Source organism: Castanea sativa, chromosome 11, assembly GCF_040712315.1.
Source record: "Castanea sativa cultivar Marrone di Chiusa Pesio chromosome 11, ASM4071231v1".
Lineage (NCBI taxonomy): Eukaryota > Viridiplantae > Streptophyta > Magnoliopsida > Fagales > Fagaceae > Castanea > Castanea sativa.
This window is the reverse complement of record NC_134023.1, coordinates 46,517,403-46,540,142: the sequence shown is the minus strand read 5'-3', so window position 1 is coordinate 46,540,142 and position 22,740 is coordinate 46,517,403. Positions and strand designations below refer to the sequence as shown.

The 22,740-nt window shown below is 34.2% G+C and overlaps 1 protein-coding gene and 1 pseudogene across 1 annotated transcript; one reads left to right on the top strand and one right to left on the bottom strand.

Moving 5' to 3' along the window:
- Positions 1-1,938: 1,938 nt before the first annotated feature.
- Positions 1,939-6,502, bottom strand: LOC142617892 (receptor-like serine/threonine-protein kinase SD1-8; annotated as a pseudogene).
- A 10,561-nt stretch (positions 6,503-17,063) lies between these two features.
- Positions 17,064-20,190, top strand: LOC142615340 (uncharacterized). Its single transcript, XM_075788089.1, has 6 exons — positions 17,064-17,551; positions 17,642-17,701; positions 17,906-18,018; positions 18,732-18,800; positions 19,582-19,633; positions 19,747-20,190. Exons 1-6 carry the CDS (start codon positions 17,255-17,257, stop codon positions 19,882-19,884), a joined length of 729 nt encoding a protein of 242 aa, XP_075644204.1. The 5' UTR covers positions 17,064-17,254; the 3' UTR covers positions 19,885-20,190.
- The last annotated feature ends 2,550 nt before the right edge of the window (positions 20,191-22,740 follow it).

Sequence of the window (22,740 nt, the reverse complement as noted above, 5' to 3'; positions counted from 1 at the left end):
AGGATAGGTGGTTATCGACACAGTTCTCTCATTTGGGACATTTTCAAAAGAAGAGAGACAGAGAGTGAGCGAGGAATAGTACTTGGGTACTTAGATTAAAAAAGGGAATCGATTAAGTTTGTGTGTGAACATATTTTGGGGTATTATTTGATTTTTTTTTTTTAAAGAGTGGTATTATTTTACCAGTAAACTATTGGTTGGGGTGAGTTACCAAAATTTGAAGTAAAGAATAGACATTGGTTGAGCTTATTGTTTTTTTAGAGATAATTTCAACCTACAACATCTGCTCTTGATCATTGACAAGAGACTTTATTAGTTTAACTAATTGGAACCCATTGGTTGAACTTATTGTGAATGTTCTACTTAACATCTTGGAGATTTTGATAATTCCTTAGTACTATTCAATTTAAAAATAGTATGTACACTTGTTATCAAATGAGAAACTCAATATTTTTTTTTTCACAAATATTTAAGAATTCACACATAAAATAATATTACAAGAATGTTAAGTGTTACACTCAAAACTTCAGTTGGTTTTCGAGTTTTACTAAAAGGACTTGGAATGGGTCTTGTACTTCCAGTGTACTGGACCGGTTGAAATGGCAAAACGTGTCATCATCTCAACAAATCTAATGCATTGGAGTACTAAACCTAATCTCTTCACTCACTAAATAACCAAAAAGAAGAAATAATAAGGACTCTCAAAAGTTGGGCAGCAGTAGGACTCTCAGGAGACATTTACGTTGTACCCCATTATCATGAAGCCCACATCCAATGCTCATGAATTTTATAGATTAAGGTAGGGGTGTCCACGGGTCGGTCCGGGTCGGGTTTGTGCCCAACCCGAGACCGACCCGATAGAATCGGGTTGAACAAACACTGACCCGCCGCCGACCGGCGAGGGAGTCGGATCGGTGCGGTCGGTTTTGCACCGGAAGCACGGTCGGTTCGGTCAGAACCGTCCATGGTGAAAAATCCTGCCATAATTGTTGATTTCAGGCGAAAAAACGTCAACTCCGGCGGAGACTCACCGGATTGGATGGACAGCCCTAGATTGAGGGCTGATTATGTGACATACTCCCCTTCCCCAATCTCTCAAGTCTCGATTCACAATGTAGGTTAAATCATGGCTCACGGTACACAAACCACCTCTCCCAAAAAGTATATCAAAAAAGTTATAAAGAAAGAATTATCTGCATAAGTTTACTCTTAAATCTGTCACCATTTATGTGAAATCATTAGTCCAACTCTTATAGGTTGTAAATTGATTTTGAGACTAAAAAGAATGGAGGTATCCTAATAAGGGGTGAAGCACATGGTCCTTAAGAAAAATGGATGAATAAATCTGTTAGGATTAAAATTAGCTAATATTTGTGACAATATCTGAGTCGAGGTTATATTTCATGATCAATTTGTGAAGAAAATCGAAGAATTGGCACATGAAGATCTGGCTCGAACAAGCTAGTCAGATGCTGTTTCTTCATCAACCTGAGATTTTACTCCTTTCTAGCAAATGGCCTGCTCAAGCAAAACCTTGCTTGAGCGAGATGAAGCAGAGGAAGCTTAGAAAGATTTCTCTGATATTTGGAGCAGAGAATAGACGTTAGAGTGTGTGTCCAAAGCGAAGACGAAAATATCACACAATTTTTTCACAAGGGCTTTGGGTTTTAGTTTTGTAGAGCACTTTTTCTTTAGAGAGCCAAGACTGATTTTTTAGTCTCCCAGCCATATTTGTTATTTAAACTTTGTGGCCGATCACTAATTTATTTATTCTGTAAGTTCAATCAAAATGTCAAATAATATTTTGCAAAAATATTCAGCAATAAGTGTGTAGTATATCAGTTATACAAACAAAAGTGCGTAGAAGATCCTTATGCATAAAAATTAGACAAAAAACTAGATTTTACAAAATGACTTTGACTTTGATACACCAAATAGTTATCGAGCTTCCATTATAGAAACAGTAATATTGTTTATTGAGCAATTTGCTGATAGTTGATGTATTTGTGTCCATCATATTCCGGCCTGGGGTAAAAGCAGGTTGCTTGGGTGTAGGCAGAGGAACATGTTCATTGCTAAGCCATGAGACCACGTTAGACATGGTTGGTCGATCACTCGGGCTTTCTTGGACACAGAGAAGCCCTATGTTAATAAATCGCAACATAATAGAAGTGGAAGAAGGATACCCTATTGCTGGATCCATCAATTCCAAACTTCGATCATATCTCCACAGCTCCCAAGCCTGTTTCATTTCAAATAAATGTATATTCATTACTATGAACTTTTCAATTTAGTAAACTGTGCAAAAACATAAAGAACTTGAAAGGTTATAAAAGCTACATACGTATGCAAGAAGATTGAGTGACGCGCTGTTGTAGAAACCAGTATTCTTTTTTCCACTCACAATCTCTAAAAGTAGTACCCCAAAGCTAAACACATCAAACTTTATAGAGAAGAGACCCTCCATAGCATATTCAAGAGACATGTACCCACTGGATTGCAAAAATCAATATTTGATTATTTTAGTGGCTTGCTTAGTAAATTTATTTGGCAATTGCATATATATATATATTAGATGAGAAGTTGATTTCTTACTTACTAAGTTCCAACAATCCGGTTTGTAATTGCTTGTGTTTCATTGGCTCCAAATATTCGAGCCAAGCCAAAATCTGATATTTTCGATTTCATTTCATTATCCAAGAGAATGTTACTGGGTTTTAGATCTCTATGTATGATTCGTACCCTTGAATACTGATGAAGATAAAGAAGCCCTTGAGCAACCCCTTCAATAATGTGAAAGCGTGCCCTCCAATCTAACATTTGTTTCTTGGTTGGATCTTTTCAAATGGCATAACAGCTAAGAAAATCAGTACTCAAGAACCCAAAATATTCAAATATATATAGAAAAAATACCAAGATGGAAAAATACACATCAAAAAGGAAGAAATCCCGACTTTTATTAGGCATGTATTCATAATTAGTATATTTTCATCTAGCTCGATACAGCAACCCAAGAGTCTGACTAGATTTCTGTGCTGGAGTTTTGCTATTAGTGTTATCTCATTTCTGAATTCTTCAAGCCCCTGTCCTGATCTTTTTGAAAGCATCTTCACTGCAATTTCCTGCCCCTAGAGTAATTTTCCCTGTGAAAGTGAACCACAATCTCTTTGAACTTTCATGAAAATTTAACATTGTTGGTTGTCTTATAATATGTAGAGCACATTGATTAGGAGAATGGATCATACCTTGTAAACAGGTCCAAAACCTCCTTCTCCAAGCTTATTTGCATCTGAGAAATTATTAGTTGCAGCTGATACACTCTCATAACTGAATAGTGGTAACTCCACATCTTTCTTCCCTCTCTTCTTCAGACAATCTTTAGTGTTTGATCCATCATTAATTGCTTGGATTTCATCACTAAAATCAAATAACCGTAAATCATTGCTTGAATCCTTTTCTCCTGTTTGACGCAGAATGATAAGACTTCACCACTTAAATACAGTGCTCAGTCTAATAAAATCAATTAATAAGGTGACAGGAAAAGGTTCACCAAAGTTCAACCACTATGAGCCATGTCAGTACACAAAGGTAAAGAAACTTTTTTGCTCGTTTTAAAACACAACTATTAACAATGTGATATTTCATTCCCATTCACATAAATGACTAAGGATACATTTGATACGCTGAATGTAGATTACATTAGGAATGGTAATCTTTATTATTGGAAATAGAAAACATTGTAATGGAATAACTATTACTATTCATAAGTTTGGTTGTTACATATGGAAAGCTTGTAAAAGATGATGTATAAGGAAACTTTATATTTTTGGAAATATATTAATGTTAAAACCTATTATGTGCACTAAGGAATAACTATTACATCCATTTTAAAGAGGAATAACTATTCTTCAATTTAAAGAATAGTTATTCTAATATAATAACTAATCCATGTAATAAAGATGCAACCAAATGATCGAATTGATATTACACATGAATAACTATTTCATTACAGAATCTATTACAGCATACCAAACGTACCATAAATAACTGCAAAGGTCAACCCTTCCTAGGGGCTTATTTAGTAAAATCTGCATGAGGTTCACTGAAAACCTGGTTCATATCGTTCAACAGCTTGAACACCATCTTTGGCAACTGATGAGACTAATGCTTATTTTGTTTGATGGAAAACGTTTTGTAAAAAATAACTCGTTTTCTAGAATACTAAAATCATTTTCTGCGTTTAATCATGACATTGAAAATGAGCCAAAAAACATTTTATGTTGTTTGCTTAACATAGAAAATCACTAAAAAAATTTCTGCAATTTAAAATAATTATATATATAAAAGCTTTCAATATTACTTCCTATTAATATTACTTCTTTGATTACCTATCAAAAAAAAAAAAAAGCTTTCATTCACAAAAACATACACTGATTAGGATAAGGTTTTCTATTTTTTAGGTCATTTGGGAGTATCAAATTGGAAAACAAATCCCAATTTTAGGATCTATGCAAAGTGAGGAAGCAACTGGTTGGAACAAAAAAGTTGATTTGATAAATGGTCAATGAACAATCTTGAGAAACTTTTTTGTGGTGTGGAGTTTATTTGTAATGGTTTGTTAAGTATGTAATGTTCCAGAAAACACCTTCCGTTGGACATCTTTTTCGTTGAACACAGAAAATGCTTTCAATTCATTTGTGTTTTCTGCCAGACCAGATACCAGAAAATCCAAAATGTTTTCTGGGAAACACATTCCGTTGACAAAAATGGTAAAAGCTTTTCATTGCCCTGCCAGGAGTGTTGAGTACCAAGAATAAGGACCTATCACGGTTTTCTTTTCATTGTTACTGATGCAACAAATTAAAAATAATAATAATAATAATTTTGTAACATTCAGAAATAGATTTCTATTTATGGCTAGAGCTTATGCTTACCTTTGGGTTTGACCTTTCCCTTGCTTAAAAAACAAATGCAGAGCCATGACAGAAGCACTGTTGCAGATAGCGGAATGCTTACAATGACCCATACTTTCCATTTGTTGCCTGATTATGATGAAAAGAACCAACGTTAGCTCAACCATAACCAAGAATGAAGTATTCTTGCAGAAAACAAGATAACATGAGTTTGTGTAGATGTCATTGCACCCATCCTGCCTTTCAGTACCTCAAAGGGAAGTACTTCGATGCTCAGAAGCAGAAAGTCTGAGATAGATATCTTGTCCAGCCTCACCACCATCTGAGAGTTACTGCAAGTTCAAAAGAGCCCCTTCCCATATCATACACCCACTGCTGCTATTATAAGCATAAGCTGCACAAGAACAATTTTTCATGCAAGCCAATTCACATGTTGTAGCATTCCCTGTAAGATTTACTTTTGAATTTACAGGCAATCTCACATTTGATTTTTTCAAGAACCAATCTCTTTCACTGTTTGTATTCATACTATCCTCACATTGCAAAGGGGATTCCCTCACACAACCACCTGACCAATCATTTAGTTTGGTGTCTTTAACCGAAAATGGTTCAAAACCTTGTAGACATTGACAAGGGTTTGATACATTTTCATGAGACATGCCAAATGCTCCACATAAAGCATAGACATTGGACTTTTGTCTTGGTTGAAACCAAAATATATTCCAAATGCAATGTCCGGCCAACCACATCTGTTGCTGGATCATTCCTGAAAAATTAATGACAAACCTAGAAGGGATAAAAGTACTATTATTAAGAGAATAACTAAAATAGCTTTCATTTTCATTTGACACAAAACTCTAGTTGAAGATACTATTTTGTGTCATCTCAGGAGCCAAGTTGAAAAATCTTCCATTCCAAATTCCACAACTCCAATAACTTCGGGATCTATTCCACTCTAAGATATATTGACTGCCTTCACTTGGGTCTAACCCAAATGAGAACATACCCGATGCAGGATCTTCTGAATTCTTCCATGAAATAAGCTGCTTTGATTTTCCGGTAATCTTATCAATCCTAAGCTTTCCACCTGGCAACAATGTGTCAGTTGGATGATCAAAACTCTCCCAAAATACAGTAGACACATTGTACCTGTCTCTTAAAACAAAATTTCCATCATCACCAATTATTGCTTCAGTTGAATTTGACATTGGAAATGCCAAATTTGTTGACCAAAATGGTTTCTTGGAGGATCTGTCAAGCAGGACAAGATTGCCATCTTCTGAAAGTTCAAGTCTTGAAGAAGATGGGTCTGTCAAAGGGTTTTCTCTATTTGCTACCCAAACAATGTTTATGTCCTTGAACTTGACACCAAACTTCTTATACCATATTCCTAGGTAGATGTTTGAAGAAGTTCCGGGGTTGAAGAAACCGAGTTCGCAAATGCTACCTTGAGATACTAGGCTCTCACTCACTGAAAGAGACTCAGCTGCAGAAAGGGTATCACCTGCTATAGAGAAGCATGCTATATAGTAAGACAGGATTAAAAGCAAAACAGAGAAGAGCCAGGGGTTTCTAGTATTGGCAAGCATCGATCTCTAACTTGCAACCCCACAAATGGTAATTACTGAAAAATTCCAGAAAAATTATAATGATTAATGGTATATGAAAGAGATAAAAAAAATTTCTTGCCATAAATTTATAGAAGAAAAGCATTTCTAGAATTCCTGTGAAGAACTACTGACTATTCTCTTTGTTTTTTTTCTTTACTTTTGGACTAGTTCTTACATATTGGTTTAAAACGTGTAGCTATTATCATGTTTCTAATTCAACATCACTTCAACACCAATCTAACCATTAGATGGACATCTAGATGATAATCGTACGACTCAAAAAATCTTTTGAACTTAATTTTTTAAGCTTAATTTGATCTAAGCACGCACACCGGTCAAACTGCCAAACTAGACCACATTCCGTTCTTGACATTTCATAAGAACAAGTTACACCATCAGCTCACGACTGAGTCAATAGTATGGACGGAACCAAAATCTGATTTTTTTTTTTTTTTTTTGATAAACAGAATCTGAATTTATTGGGGATTTTAGTCTGCACAGGAAAATTCTCTCACAATATTCCCTTCTGTCAACTTAGGGCTTGTTCTTAATTTCCGCCCAACTTTACTCTACTCTTTCTCCCTTCCCTTCAATCCAAACAAACACTTAAAAGTTCCTGAATTTATAGTTTCCCAGAGACTTCCACTTGGTATTCCATTAAAAACTGATTATATAACCTTGGCCAAGAATGGGGTTCTTTAATCAAGGTTGGGTTTCTTGATTGACTTCCTCTCAATTTCATGTTCATTGACAAGGATTCCCTTTTACTGTGTGCTTTGTCTTTGAACTTTTTTGGATACTACTTTAGTTTCTTCAAATTTCTTTTGATTCCTTATCCAAAATTTTTTTTTTTTTTTTTACCTTACTTTTATCCATCCAGAATTCTCTTTCATATCCACTTTCTTTTTTGTGGGTTCTGTTAATTCCTCCAAAATTCACTTAGAGATTACTATTTGTTAAAATGCCGAAGATGATGTTGATTCTGTTTCATGGCTCTTTCTTTTAGTTGTGTTAATTACAAGCCTAAACAAAGTTATATGGTTTAAGTCATGGCTAGAGGTATGAGTTTTGCTCCCCACATCATTTTCTTTCAACTCACCCAATTTCATGCAATCCAAACAACTTGTGGTTTTGGTCTATTACTTTTCATTGCTTGCAGCTCATTTGTTGGGAATCATGATGATACCTTTATTCGAAGAAATGCTTGGTCCACCCGTTCTACATTAATGGCCAATTTGGATGAAGAGAGAGTAGCGTAAATTGGCTGGAAATTGCCAATTTACTAACTTGATAAGCAAAGTAATCGAGCTTGTAGTTTCAAAGATATTAACTTATTAAGTTCAATGAGCTAGAAGAAAGGACCATGACAAAAGAAAGCAAAAATCAATTTGAGCCTGTGCAGAACTTAAATACAGAAGAATATAAGAGAAATTATGACCAGAAAGGCATATAATAATATTACTAATGCTAATATCGCTGAATTCAAAGTTTTCTCTTTTTCTTAAACTTTCTTGATAACCAAAGGGATCATCAAGAAAGAACCAATGAAACAAAACAGCAAGGAATTTTCCCTCAGATTCTATTGTTCGACATAAATCAATAACCAAAGGTAAATTGCAAATGCAGGCATCTGATGATAATCAACTAACTTTACACATGAAAATTATATATAGAGAATATTCACAAATTTCAACAAGTTATTACACTAGTCTAAGTGAAATATTCCGAGAAAAAAAAAATCCCAAAACTTGTACAATTATCTATATACAGATCAAAAACTCAACAAGCACATACACCAGACATGCAAAAGTAAATAGGAGACCGTATTGATCATCAATACTAAGACCTTTTAGGGTTAATGTATAACACCAAATTAGCTTGGTTGACACCAAATCGACTCCACAGTCCATATTATATCACTCAAAATTAATCCTAAAGATATATAATATAATAGAATATATATATATATATAAAGAAGAATGCGTGAAGAGCTCCTAGGTGAAAGAAACCTTGAATCAATTCAAGTACAGCCAGAATCAAATTCAGACTCATTATAGAAGAAAAAGTTAAGATTAACAAGGAACGGACACTAAGATTAATGAACAATAAGAATCAGGATGAGAGATGAATAGGAGACAATGATATCAATTTAGAGATAGAGTTATTTTTAATTGATTATTGAAAAACTCTATTGATTATCTTTTCTTGGACATAAAAGGATGTCATGCATGCAAGTATAACAACTGCATACCATCATGTGGTCAAGCAGTTGTGGGCATGGGGCAAGCTTTGAGGACTTAAAATGTGCTAAAAAAACAAAATTATTTTATTTAGCAGATCCTTATCCAATGTCAAGACCAAACTATCTACAAATAAGCTTCTTCACTTGTCTGCATGTGCCAATTTAACATGCTGAGGAATTAAATAATTATCATTTAGAAGTCTGTAGGGGAAGTGACATCATTCTGTGCAAGCAGGTTGATGTAGTTGCTAAATTTCTTTTCTTTTTTCCCCCTAAACTCACAAACCATCATTTAGAATAAGTAGACTTAACCCATCGCTCTATCAAGGGGATTACAAAATGATTAAAAGGTCAATCACAAATAATTTAGAATTAATTATCATATGAAAATACTTATTTGAACATGCCTAGATAGGAGCTAGTTACCACTCACCAGACACTATTTTGTGCTTTGGTTGGCCATAAACAGTTCAAAAACAACCTACCTCTATTGTTCTTAACATCATAGTTGTCCAATTGAAAGTTTGGCAATTGACTTTTAAAATAAATGGTGACAATCAGATTAGTGAATTTTTGAGAGAATAAGTTTGTAAAAGTAGCATCCTGTGTTGTAAACTCCAACGACAAACACAATCTGCCACATTGTCCTGGGAATTACAGAAAGACCAAAAGGGTAAACCACAAGGATCATCCAATATTACTCTTGTAGGAAATAATATAACCAATAATATAAATAGGAGCTTACAAAGAATTTCTTGCTCAAAATCTGTACCAAATACTCTTTTGTGCTTTGGTTGGCCATAAAGGAGACAATGTAGACTCAGTTTTTGGTGCAATGCACATTTAAATAGATCCAGATGTATATTCCATCAAACAATTGAGAAAAGTGCCGCAGTTCATAGTTATATTTGATATAGGATCGAGATATCTGGCATAGTTGATTGCAGGATGCAGAATGCTAATACATTAACAAGATGGTGACCATGTAAATGAGAGGATGGAATTTTTAATAACAAGATAAGAACTTTTGCAACTACCTTCTATAACCTGAGGTTGTAGATAAGTCGTAACAGATTCAGGAATGAATTTCTGTTAAAGAAATTGTTATTCTACAAATTCATAGGAGAAAAGTTGGACAAAATCTTCTCATGTTAATGAAAGTTATATCTGACAGAGATGGAGAGTTTAAAAATTGGAGATCTTGTATTAGGTTCAAGAATCAAGATGTGAACGAAAGACCATGTAGATAGAACCAGTTGTAAAGTATGCAAGTAAAAGGCTGACTAGTTGATGTCCATTCAAGGGGTCAAATGTAGTCCCATAAGTATTCTATTTCATGGATGTTAACTTAAAACAACAAAGATATTTGCCTGCATCAGTAAAAATACTTATAAGTTGATTTAAACTTCCACTAAAGCTTGTCTCAAAGCTAAGGTATTTGACAAGCTAACTGAACTGTAAATGCCCCTAAATTCTTCTTGTCCAACCAAACAAAAGTTAGAAAAACACATTTCATGCACCTCAAAACCTAACAGCTATATATCTTTAAGTTCTTCCTCTCTTCAACCAAACAAGTTTAGTGAACAGATTCCACAGTATAAACCATAGCATATTTATAGGATAAAGAACACAACAGTACTAACAGAAACACAGCATTTAAGCAGCTAAACTTGTTGATCCGCATCCAATGATAATAAACATGTGATTGAACCCATCTAAGCATGAAATAATAACATTCCTTATCTAGATAAATCTCTTAAGGCCAGAGATAAGACGATATAGCAAAGATCACATATCTTGGGACCAACTCTCTGTCATATAAATTAGCTTCTTATTGTCAATATCAAGGTTAAATGCACTACAGAAGCAAACAAAAGACCATGTAGCTTGAACCAGGGAAGGTTAAATGCATGACCTTGGAATGGCAAAGCTCGCTAAACAAGCACTTGGCTGCTCCTTTTCAACAGCTCTTATTTAAAACAGAACAAAATGGGTTACTTGGAAACTGCATATTTTCTGTGTACTAAATCAGGAAAGCAAGAGCATCATGCTGCTAAAAAGTAAAAATTTTAAAAACATCAACTAGAATTAACCTGCCAGTTTATCAAGGGGTTTGCAGAAAGGATAAAAGGTAAAGCACAAATATAATTTAAATTTATTATCGTATGAAACAGCTTAACCAAACATAACTACATAGGAGCTGGTTTAGCTTTATCATACACTCTTTTTGTGCTTTGGATGGCCAAAAACCATTCAAAAAACCCCATCCCTACAGTTCTTACTTCTTAGCATATTATAATTGACAGATTTATACTTGAATTCAAGATAAACAGTTAGGACAAGGTTAGTGAATTGTTTGTAAGAAGTTCCTAAAAGAAGGCAGGACTGTGTTATAAAACCCCACCAAGTACAGTACCCTGCCACTTTCTCATGGGAATTGCAGAAAGACTAAAAGGTTAATTAAAGTAAAAGTGTCCAATTTTGCTATTGTAGGGATAGCTTAACCGAACACAATTCAATAGGAGCTGTACAATGTTTTGCTCAAAAGCTATACCAATTACTCTCTTGTGTATTGGTTGGCCATTAAGGAGAATTTGCTCTCAAATGTTGGTTAAAAGCAGAATTGAATAGATCCAAGTATATATGCTATAGACAACTACAAAATGTATAGTTGTAATTAATTGAGAGAAAATAGGTAAAGGCTGCTTACAAGATGCAGAATGCTGCTATGTTAGGGATGATGTGGAGTTCAGAAATTAATGGGACAATGACAAGTAGAGAATGTTATTTCTCATACTAGTGCTTGTAAAGAAATAGGAAAAGATTTAGGAATGAAGCTCTATTAAGAAATTGTAATTATACAAAATTAAAGGAGACAATTGGTGCCAATGAAAGATGTATCTGCTAGAAATATAGAATTTGAAAGGTGGAAAAAATATGTCAGTTTCAAGTTTTTTTTTTTTTTTTTTTTTGAGAAGGATGTCAGTTTCAAGTTGATGAAAGAAATTTAGTATAAGTATAAGCCTAACTTGGAAAGCAAGGTAATCAAGCTTATAGTTTTAATCCATCAAATCACTACATTACCCTTGAAGATACTAAGTCAGTCTGGAGGCGCAAATCAAATAAACTCAATGAGCTAGAACAAAGGACCAAGACAAAAGAAAACAAAAATCAATATGATACTGCACAGAATTTAATTACAAAAGAACAGAGGAGAAGATTTTACCAGAAAGACATAAAGTATTACAAATTCTATTCTCACTGAATTCAAAGTTTTACTTCTCTTTTTGTTAAACTTTCTTGGTAACCAAAGGGATCATCAAGAAAAGAACCAACAAAACAGAACAGCAAGAGAGTTTCCCTCACCAATTATATTGTTCAACATAAACCAATAACCATATGTAAATTGCAAATGCAGGCATCTAATAAAAATCAGCTAACTTTACACAGGAAAATTATACATAGAGAATTTTCACAAATTTCAAGGAGTTATTACAATGATCTAAGCGAAAGAATTCCCAGAAAAAATCTCCAAAAATTTTACAATCATCTATATACAAATAAAAAACTGACCAAGCATATAGACCCCAAAAACAAAAATTGAATAGGAAACCATATTGATCATCAATGCTAAGAGCTTTTAGAGTTAATGTAGACACCAAATTAGCTAAATTGACTCCCAAGTAAACTCCAGTCCACATTATCACACTCAAAATCATTCCTAAAGATATATCAGAAAAAAAATAATTAAAAAGAACAATATGAGTAGAGCTGTTAGGTAAAAGAAACATTCAATAAATTCAAGTAGAGCCAAAATAAAATTCAGTTTCGACAATTTTATAGGAGAAAAAGGTAAGATTAACAAGCAAGGGAGACAGATTAATTAAGAATAAGAATCAGGATGAGAGATGAATAGGAGACAATGATAGCGATTTGGAGACAGTTAGTGTTACTTGATTATTGGAAAACTGTACTGATGTATGAGCTCAAGTATAAATGATGCCATGCAAGTATAAAACTGCATACCTTCCTTGTGGTCACTGGTCATGCAGTTGCGGGAAGGATCAAGCTTTGGGGACTTAGATATGCCAAAAAAAAAAGTCTAAAAGGTCATTAATATCAGAACATATAAAATAATTAAAAATTAAAGAGTTTTTTACAAGTATTAAACAAGTCAGAACATTATCTATTGTCAAGACCAAACTACCTGCATATATCACTTATCTGCACTTGCCAATACTCACATGCTGAGGAATTAATAAAAAATATAAAAAACATAGGCACTGTTATTAGTTTGGCTTGCTACAATGGTCTTTGTTTTGTGTTTTCATAATGCATATATATAACTTCAAATTGAAGTTTCTGTTGCACAAATTAGCTACTTGTGATCAAGACCATGTATTTAGATGTACCAGTCACCAGCAAGGACAAGACAATTTTAATAAACACACATGACCTTGGAATCAGCCTATGCTCAAAGAATAAACTTTTCCATGATTTACCTATTAAAATAAAAAAGCTCTTCCATGATCCTTTCTTAACATCATCAGATTTAGAGCTTCTTTCTCACTGCTTATCAAAAAGAGCCCTTTTTCTTACTAATTCATTGTGTAATAGGGACACAAAAAGGAAAATGTAGTTTTTCTGTGATATTATCAAATCTTGAAATGTGTACAGCAATAACAAGATGCAAAATAAAACACTAACACAAGCATAGGCTTAAGCATTAGAGGATCATATTAAAAAAGAACAAATTCACCCTCCTACATTCAGACCAGTTCTTTCATGCCTACAACAAGTAAAAGGAAATAGCAGTATCATGGCTTCATTTCAATCACAGTTTGTATGACAATATTCTATGATACCATTAGTAATTTCGTTTCTCATTTAGATAGTATGTTTGCTTTATCGAGCAACACTAGGCTTTCCATTAAAGTAGCAGCTATAACTGGCCCGCATCGATTACCAAGATCATTCACCTGTGAAGTTTCTGGGTCAAATGAAATAATTGCAACGCTTGTTCAAAAAAGAAGTACACCATTCCTAGTGAAACCTAAGAAATCTTTACCATTTCCCAATGACACAGCAAAAAGTTGATCCCACACACCATACTCCCTCATCACCTGAACAAGGAGGTACAGGTGATTACCAAATGGAAATGCAATCAGAGCCAGATTTCCCTTGAACACAGAAAGATTCCGAAAATGCAAGCCATCTGACATGCTAGGAAGTTCTACGCTTCCAAATGTCTAGTTATTGACATCAAATGTCAAAATTTTGGCAGCTTGAGGCTCCTCTTCACTTTCACTCATACATATCATCCAATGCAAAACCCCATTAACAAATGGTACAGGCAAAGCGTAACCAATGTTGGAGACAGAAACATTAGGTCTCAACATAACCCTTTGCCACGAATCCGAGCTTAATGTGTAAACTTCAGCATCAGCCTTAGTTGGAGTCCCCATTTTCCTCAAACGACACGAATTCCTAACAACCTCGTAGTCATTGGAATCAGACAGATAGGCAAAACCAGGTATAACATTTTCTAACTTGCTTAGACAAGTATCAGGCGGCTTCTTCAATTTTCTAATACTGGGGTTCCACAAATATATAAGATTACCAGAAACATTATGAAAGACCCTGTTAAAGAGACACAAGAGGCCATTGAATGAACGACCATTTGGACAGAAAAAGACTGAAGAGTTAAGGGAATTTCAAACTGGGGAATCCTAGTAAAGGTGCGGTCGCAAGTGACCGTAGCGAGTTGTACGATGTTATCCTGAAGATGGGGTTCATGGGACGTGTAGCCCACGGCATGTGTATGAGATATCCGTTGTTGTTGATGATGATATTAAGGTGGGTGGAAATGAAATTAGGACTAGTGATTGAGGAGTTCCTGCGTTTGCAAACGCACCTGAATCTTAGGACTGATTTGATCGGTAGCCTCGCGAAGATGTTGAGTACAATGTCGTCCGGGAGATGATTATTCCTTTGTCGGAGGATCGGTGGTTTCCTTGCTTAGGACATTCTTTTGAAACGAAGAGACCGTTGGATGTGTGTTTGGGGAAAATTAGGCGAGTTTAGTGCAGTGAAACTATGTATGAAACCAGAAAGAAAACACTTTCTTTTTTTCTTTTTCTTTTTTTTTTGGTTCGGTACTTAGCTCAGTTAAAGTTTGGTAAGGACCTAAACCCACTTCTATTAAGAATAAGTCTAAATATATAATTTTACTCTATTTTTATATATTTTTCTTTTCAAAACAAAAGACACATACAAAAAAGACAAAACAAGATAGAAAATAGAGGATTTTGTAAAAATTAATATTTGTCTATAATTGAAATTTTAAATCTAATTGATGGGAATTAATGAGTGAAGTTTCAGCCGTTCAAACTTTAAGATGGCGTTTGGTATGAAAAAATTCACATTACTCTTGTCATCTAGATTACTGGAAATATAATACCTTGCAATCTAAATACTTAGGAATGTAACTCTGGGGGATAAAAGTGTTCGGACAAACGTGTGTGGGCTTTGGACCTGATTGGTTAAAAATAAGTCTGTTTGGTCAGGGCCCATAGGTCGGTTCGCACTATGGTGGTCCGAGGAGTTGTCCGAGGAGGAGTATGTCCTCAGGCAAGTCCAACAATGGCCCTGGGACTTGCCAAACGAATTAGGAGGAAGGATTCTGAAAGAACTGGCGGGTAAAAATGTGATCCAAGCACCCTTTAGAAGCAAGAGCGTGGGAGAAATATCTGAGGAAAAATCTGCTACCACTACATTAAAGACCCTGCATCTACCTCCATAACCGCATTAATGGGGAAATGACCTCTGAACAGTGGAGTTCAGCTTTCCTGCTATTATTTGAAGACTTCAAGAAGGTGATGGATGGGACAAGTATCTAAGGGAAAGATTTGTATGATAGGTGGATGAATCAATGAAGAAGAAGAAGAAGTATATAAGGAGACGAGAGAGGAAAGAGAGGGGACCCCGGCTTCTTAGCTAGAAAAAGAACTAAGAATTGTAATCTTTGGCATAGAAAGAGAATGAATATACAAATCGTCATCGGCTTACGTCTGAGAAGGTTTCTTTGTTATATTTGCTTGTCATTTGCATAGATTGTGGCATTCTAGCCCGTTAATCAAATTTTCAAAATCTCAAACCTAGGTTTCAAATCCATACTTTACAAAATTCATTGTATAAGGCTCATTAGGCCTGAGCCCATCACCTGCTTTTGGGTCCGGGTACAATTGTGTGCTTACAGTAACAATTCTTATGTTTGGTTTAATTGAGAATCGAATAAAGTTCAGGAATTTGAATTTTTTTTCCATGTGTAATATTAATATATGTGTCCTTAAAGGCTAAAGCATAATATAATTAAAAACATTACTCAAGTTATATAAGTTAGGGTGTTAACCATTTCAATAAAATCAATACTAAAACAAATGATTTAAATATCAAAATAAGACTTAAAAATGAATTTCTTTTAGGTGCACAGAACAATTGATTTTTTAACCTAAAGTTTGGAATTAATTATTTTAGGATAACCCTATTTATGCAAGTATTAGAAAACATTTACCTGTTTGAGCTCAGATCACAATCTTCATTAATAAATAAGGAATTAGAAAAATAATAATTAAAAAAGTTTTTATTGATAATTATAATTAGAGATATTATATATAAGGACAAATATAAAAAAATTATGCATTTTATATAATAATAATCATTCATTTAGTTAGAAACAAGTTCTAAAATTATGTAATAATAACTCATTTAGTTACTATTTCTCAAAATATATATATATATATATATATGCAAATATTAAAAATATTATTCATATTTTGTGTGTCTACCTTGAGGTGTTTTCAATGTAGTTCGGTGCAGTTTTAGTCTATTTTTATCGTCGTATTGCATGGTGCAATTTGGTGTGGTTTTAGTCCATTTTTATCACCGCACTACATTGTGCAATTCGATCTAATATATCATGGTGTAGTTTGGTCAGTTTTGGATTGGGAAATTTTTCAAAATTTTGGGTTACATTAGCGTAGCCCAAAGTTAGTTTTCTTTTGTTTTGAGCCAATTTTTAAAATGTTAGACTGATTTTTCTTTATTTTGAGTTGATTAAGAGTAGCCTAAAAAGTTTTTAAGCATGGAATGAGTCATCTTCCAATAATATTAATATATTTAGTATAAAATAAATAAATTTAGTTATTAAGTGCGGTGTGATTACGCTAGTGGTTTTTGTTAATTTAAGTGCGGTGATGCGAGTTGAGCGGTTTTGGTGAACACCCACTGTCTATTCTACGATGTAAGATTTACCCAATGTAAGATTTTTTCTATCAAAAATAAATAAAAAAAAAATCCAAACTATGCTTCAATCAAAAATTTAAAAAAAAAAAAATTGAAACGATGCGTTTGGCGGCTTCGTAATCTCTCTCTCTCTCTCTCTCATCAGTCACTCAGATAACACAGTACAGACTCTACACAGCGCGGAGATGGGTTGGCAGCAGCAATTAGGAGTAGGAGTAGGAACTTTACAACCACACTTTCTCTCTCCAAATCCAACCACTCATAAACCCGTAAATACCCCTGCTTCTCTGCCACTATCCTCTACCAAAACCCGTAATTATACTCCCACACTAAGGGCAATTTCTCTACAACAACTTCCCCCTAATGCCCTTCGCCGGAAAAGAGACCCCAATTGGAGAGGTGGGTTCAGTCTAGGGGTAGATTTGGGAATGTCCCGCACTGGCCTCGCACTCAGCAAAGGCTTCTCAATACGTCCTCTAACTGTAATGTTTTGTATTTCTCTTCAGATAACTTTTTTTTTTTTTTGTTAAGGATAATGAAACTAAGAAATGGACAATATTTTTGAATCTTAGGTTCTGGAATTACGAGGACAAAAACTTGAGCTTCAGCTTCTTCAGATTGCACAACAGGAGGTACTGCTAGTCTGCTACTAAATGCACACTTCATTTTGAGTACCGTACTGGTGACGTAACCTTATTATGTTATAATTTTTTAAAAATTGCTCGTGTTGCCATGTCATACAGTACACTTTTCCGTGTCCGTGTCCGTGTCCGTGTTTTGTAGATAATATGTATGTGATTATATTTATTTATGGTTTGAGGGGAAAAAAAATGTAGGAAGCTGATGAATTTATAATTGGGCTTCCTAAATCAAGTGATGGAAAGGAGACACCTCAGTCAAACAAAGTTCGTAGTGTTGCCGGAAGATTTGCTACTCGAGCTGCCGAGAGGTATACATTCATTCATTCATACATACATACATACATGCATGCATACATATACACCGAGGTAGTGTAATGTTTATGTTGTTTAATAATGTAATAAAATCCATGTGAGAGTGACAATGATAATGATCATGGCCAGGTCAAAATCTGTATAGATGGATCTATGATTCTGTGTATTCTGCCTTAGTTGGTAATTGACTGATGTCTCTTGCATCGGAAACTAGATTTCTGAATGATTTATCAACTCTCTATTTGCCTTGGTTTATTTCTTCTAATTACTAATACTTGTGCAAATTTCATTTTTTCTTGGATAAATAGGTGTAGTTTGTGTACTTATTACTTTCTTAGGGATGTTTTTGTTAAGGATAACACACATTGTTGACAAGGAATCAAAAACACTGAATGGCAAGAAGAATCCTGAAGATAATGTACCGCCAAAAGATTCTCTGTATCCTATTATGTTATCTGATATTTGTCTGTTGATTCTTTGAATGTCTTGTTATAGATAAGAGCCCCCCACCTGTTGTAATAGTATTTAAGGACTTGTAATGTAAAAGAATCGTATTATCCCTGTGAATACAAGAACAGGTTGTCAATTATCTGAATTTTTTCTTCTACTTCAAAACTCTTTAGTTTTGCTTTCTTTCATTTTTCAATTACTACTTCACTAGAGTTTTGAACTTTAGATGTGGATTGGTGATCCCAAATTTAATATTCAGGGGTTGGAGAGTATACCTGCAAGATGAACATGGGACAACAACAGAAGCGACAGATCGCATGATTTGCATGTAATATTTTCTCTCTTTTTCCTTTTTTAATGCTTTTAGGATTGGATACCAGTTATTGGCAATTGTGGTTGCTCTTTTATTTTATTCTTCTGCTTTGGTTATATTAGCATGTCTTTGCCAAGAAGCTAGAGTTGTTAAATAGCCTTATCATTTATCTTTCTTTTTTTGGAGTTATATAGCTATTGGTTTATTATGTTCTTCATGGCATTTGTGAGTGTGATGTAGAGGCATAACCACATTCACTGAAATGAATATACAAGGTCATACTTCGTGAAAAACTGTTGAATTGTTTAAGTTTTACAACATTATGAATCTTTTTTCATAAGCTATAAGGAATACAATGGATGAATTCATTTCTCTAGACCCCAAATACCATATAATTCCTTGTTAAACCTGCATTATGAGCTATTTGGTGAAATACATTGAATAAAAGTAGTAATTATCCTTGATGTCTTAAGGATTTGCTATGTTTCATTTGATTTGAAGCAATATATTTAGAAGAAAGGGAAGTTTGATATATATATAAAAGATTGGCATTGTTGCAGCTGTTTCCAAATTCAATATGCTTATTTTCTTGGTTCTGTGCTTTACACCTGATGAAAGATACAATGTCTTGCCTCAAGTATATTGGTTGATATGCCTAGTTATTTGGATCATTGTCTAATTTTGAAGGCATAATACTCAATGTCTATGGCATAGGTTATAATTATATCATTGAAAAAGATGGTGAAAATGCCTGTACTAATGAATACTGTATATCTGTGATATAACTTATTTTCAGGGGCCTCAGCAGGTCTACTCGTCAAAGCAAAATTGATGCATATGCTGCCATGGTATGGAACAAAATTTATATTTGGTTCCTTTCAGTTTTTAATCATCTACACTTTTCTACTTAACGAAGTGTGTTATTTTGCCCCCATTCCTTTTCTACCTTTTGTGGCTGCAGATGGTACTGGAGAGATATTTTTCCTTGGCAGGCCAGGAAACTGAACTTGTACTGCCCAAGAATTTGGATTTACAAGAAAAACTTAAGACAGGTCCACCTAGAGACATTGATTTCTTTCCTGAAGAATTTGAGGGTTGACAATTTTCTTTTGGTTCTCACAGTTTGATTCAGATTCATTCAGTTACATTATGCTCTCCTTTGTAACACAACTACACAAGTAGCATAGAGTAGTAGAAAGTAGTAGAAATATAATTGTAAAACATCAAACCAGCAGAAGCTGGCAGTGTTTTTCAATTGGTAATGTTTTCACGAAGTACCCATATATGATGAGAGTACTATCGGTTTCTTTTTCCAATTTGATTCTACATTATGCACCCAAAGTTGTAATCTTTATAAGTTGTTTTATACCATAAAACTTTTACAAACCAAACGATTACAAATGTATTGCACTGCTGTCAGAAAAGATTTTTTTGAAAATGAGTTAATTGCAGGAAGTGAGTAAATAAACCAAGAAAAAACCGACAAAGAAAGAAACAGCTACTTATCCTTCACGTACTAGTGTACGTCTTCAATGAATATCTTTTGGGTGACGGGTGTTTCATATCAATCATTATAATATATTTTTAACATGGTCCTAATTGAAGTCATATTGAACAAATTATTGATAATTGATGTGTTAAAAAATGCAATAACTTCCTTGATCAAAAAGAGGTTCTAACTCAACCAAAATTTAGAAAAGCGCGAGTTGAGCTACAAGGCTTATGACGTATGATTTGGGCTCAAAATAACTAGGAAGTGCTAGTTAAGTTACAAATTTATTGGCCCATGACATTTTTCATTCATTTTTTAAACCAAAAAAAAAAAATACCAATACTATACAAACAATAGCACAAGCACCAAGGATGAAATAAATCAACAATAATTTTACTCTACGAAGTCAAACCATTACTTTCATGCTTGTTGCAAAAGAAAATGAGTTTTATTTTTTTATTGCATAAAAAAGGTGGAATCCTTAGAGCAAGTCACTTTTCACTGTGACAAGTTAAACCCTCATGCTAGATAGCCCTGCCACCTTGGTATTAATCTGTTAGCACGACTTGAACCCAAGTTCTAAGGTGAGATGGACGAAATGCTTGACCACTAGACTCTCCCCTCAAGGTTAAGCATTAAACATTTCTCAATCATTGATTGCATTGCAAAATCCTATAATGCCATCATTTATGCCACTTCTTATTCAAAAACATTTCTTATTCAAAAGCATATTTTCTCCATCAATTAACACAATCCTCTCCACAAAAGTAGCTGTGGCATAGTTGGAAAACCTAGAATACCAAGATCCTTCCCATGTAGAGTTTCAGGATCCAATAAGTCTATACACAGAAAAATCACCATTTTTTTCACAAATTCTCTTTTTCAATTGTATTATAATGGGCCAAGTGAGGTGAACACATGAAAGAAAATGAAAAATTCGAATTTTCTGGCCAGCCTAAGCAGGGACTTTTTGAACCAAAAGTTCCATGCCCAGTGTAACCCAAAAAAATCTAGAACATTTTCCAATTGCACCAAAAAAATAAAAATGTTACTGCAAGATTCATGCAGACTATACTACCTCATCACCCAAAAATCCTGAGTGTTCGAAGTGACAGTATGCAATCAAAGCCGAATTTTCCTTGTACACTTCAAGATGTTCCAACTGCGTGTCATCTCTAACAAGTGGTAGTGTGATGTGATCCAATAGGTTCACTGATTAATTTCTGCAGGAGTGCTATCTCTCCGAATTTCTCTATATTGGCATCAAATGACATCATTCATTCAAGCGGGTTGATGCTGTTGCTAATTTTTTTCTAAACTTACAAACCATGTACTAGACTAAGTATACTTAACCCACCACTCTATCAAGGGAATTACAAAAGGAAAAGCACAAATAATTTTGAATTTATTATCATATTAATGTACTTATTCAAACATGCCTACATAGGAACTAGTTACCACTTACCAGACACTATGTTGTGCTTCGGCTTGCCATAAAAAAATGAAAAACAACCTCTATTGTTCTTAACATCATAGTTGTCCAGATACTTGACTATCAAAATAATGGTGAGGATGGGATTAGTGAATTTTTTAAGAGAATCAGTTTATGAAATTAGCATCCTGTGTTATAAAACTCTACCAACTAATACAATCTGCCACATTGTCATGGGAATTTCAGAAAGACTAAAAGGGTAAAGCACAAGGAACATCCAATTTTACTCTTGTAGGAAATAAGATAATCAATAATATAAATAGGAGCTGACAGAAATATTTTTGCTCAAAAGCTGTACCAAATACTAGTTTGTGCTTTGGTTGGCCATAAAAAAGACAATGAAAACTCAATTTTTGGTGCAATGCACATTTGAATAGATCCAGAGGTATATTCCATCAAAAAATTGGGAAAAGTGCAACAGTTAGTAACTGTATTTGATTTATGATCGAGATATCTGGCATAAGCTGATTGCAGGAAGAAGAATGCTACTACTGAAGTGATGTTATAGAGTTCATAAGTTAATGAGAGGATGGTATTTTTAACATCAAGATAGGAGCTTTTGCAACTACCTTTAATAAATTAGCTTCTAACTGCCAATATTAAGGTTAAACGTACCACAGAAACAAACAAAAGACCATGTAGCTTGAATCATGGAAGAAAGAACATGCCCTCAGAATGGTAACATGCTCTCTATACAGGTACTTTGCTATTCCTTTTCAACATTCTTAGTTTTACAGCTTCTTTTATTCTCCTCTTGTTTTGGTCATTTCTTATTTTATATTGTGGTGAGGAGAGCTCTAATCTAGCTCTTTAACACTACCAGAGGGACACAAGTAAAAAAAGGATTATGTTGGCCAAATATTGTTTTTGTTGACATTGCCAGATCTAGGTAAGTGCACAACAGCCATCCACATAGAAAAATCAAATATTAATATATAATAGCCACAAAAGGATAATTAAACTTAGTATAA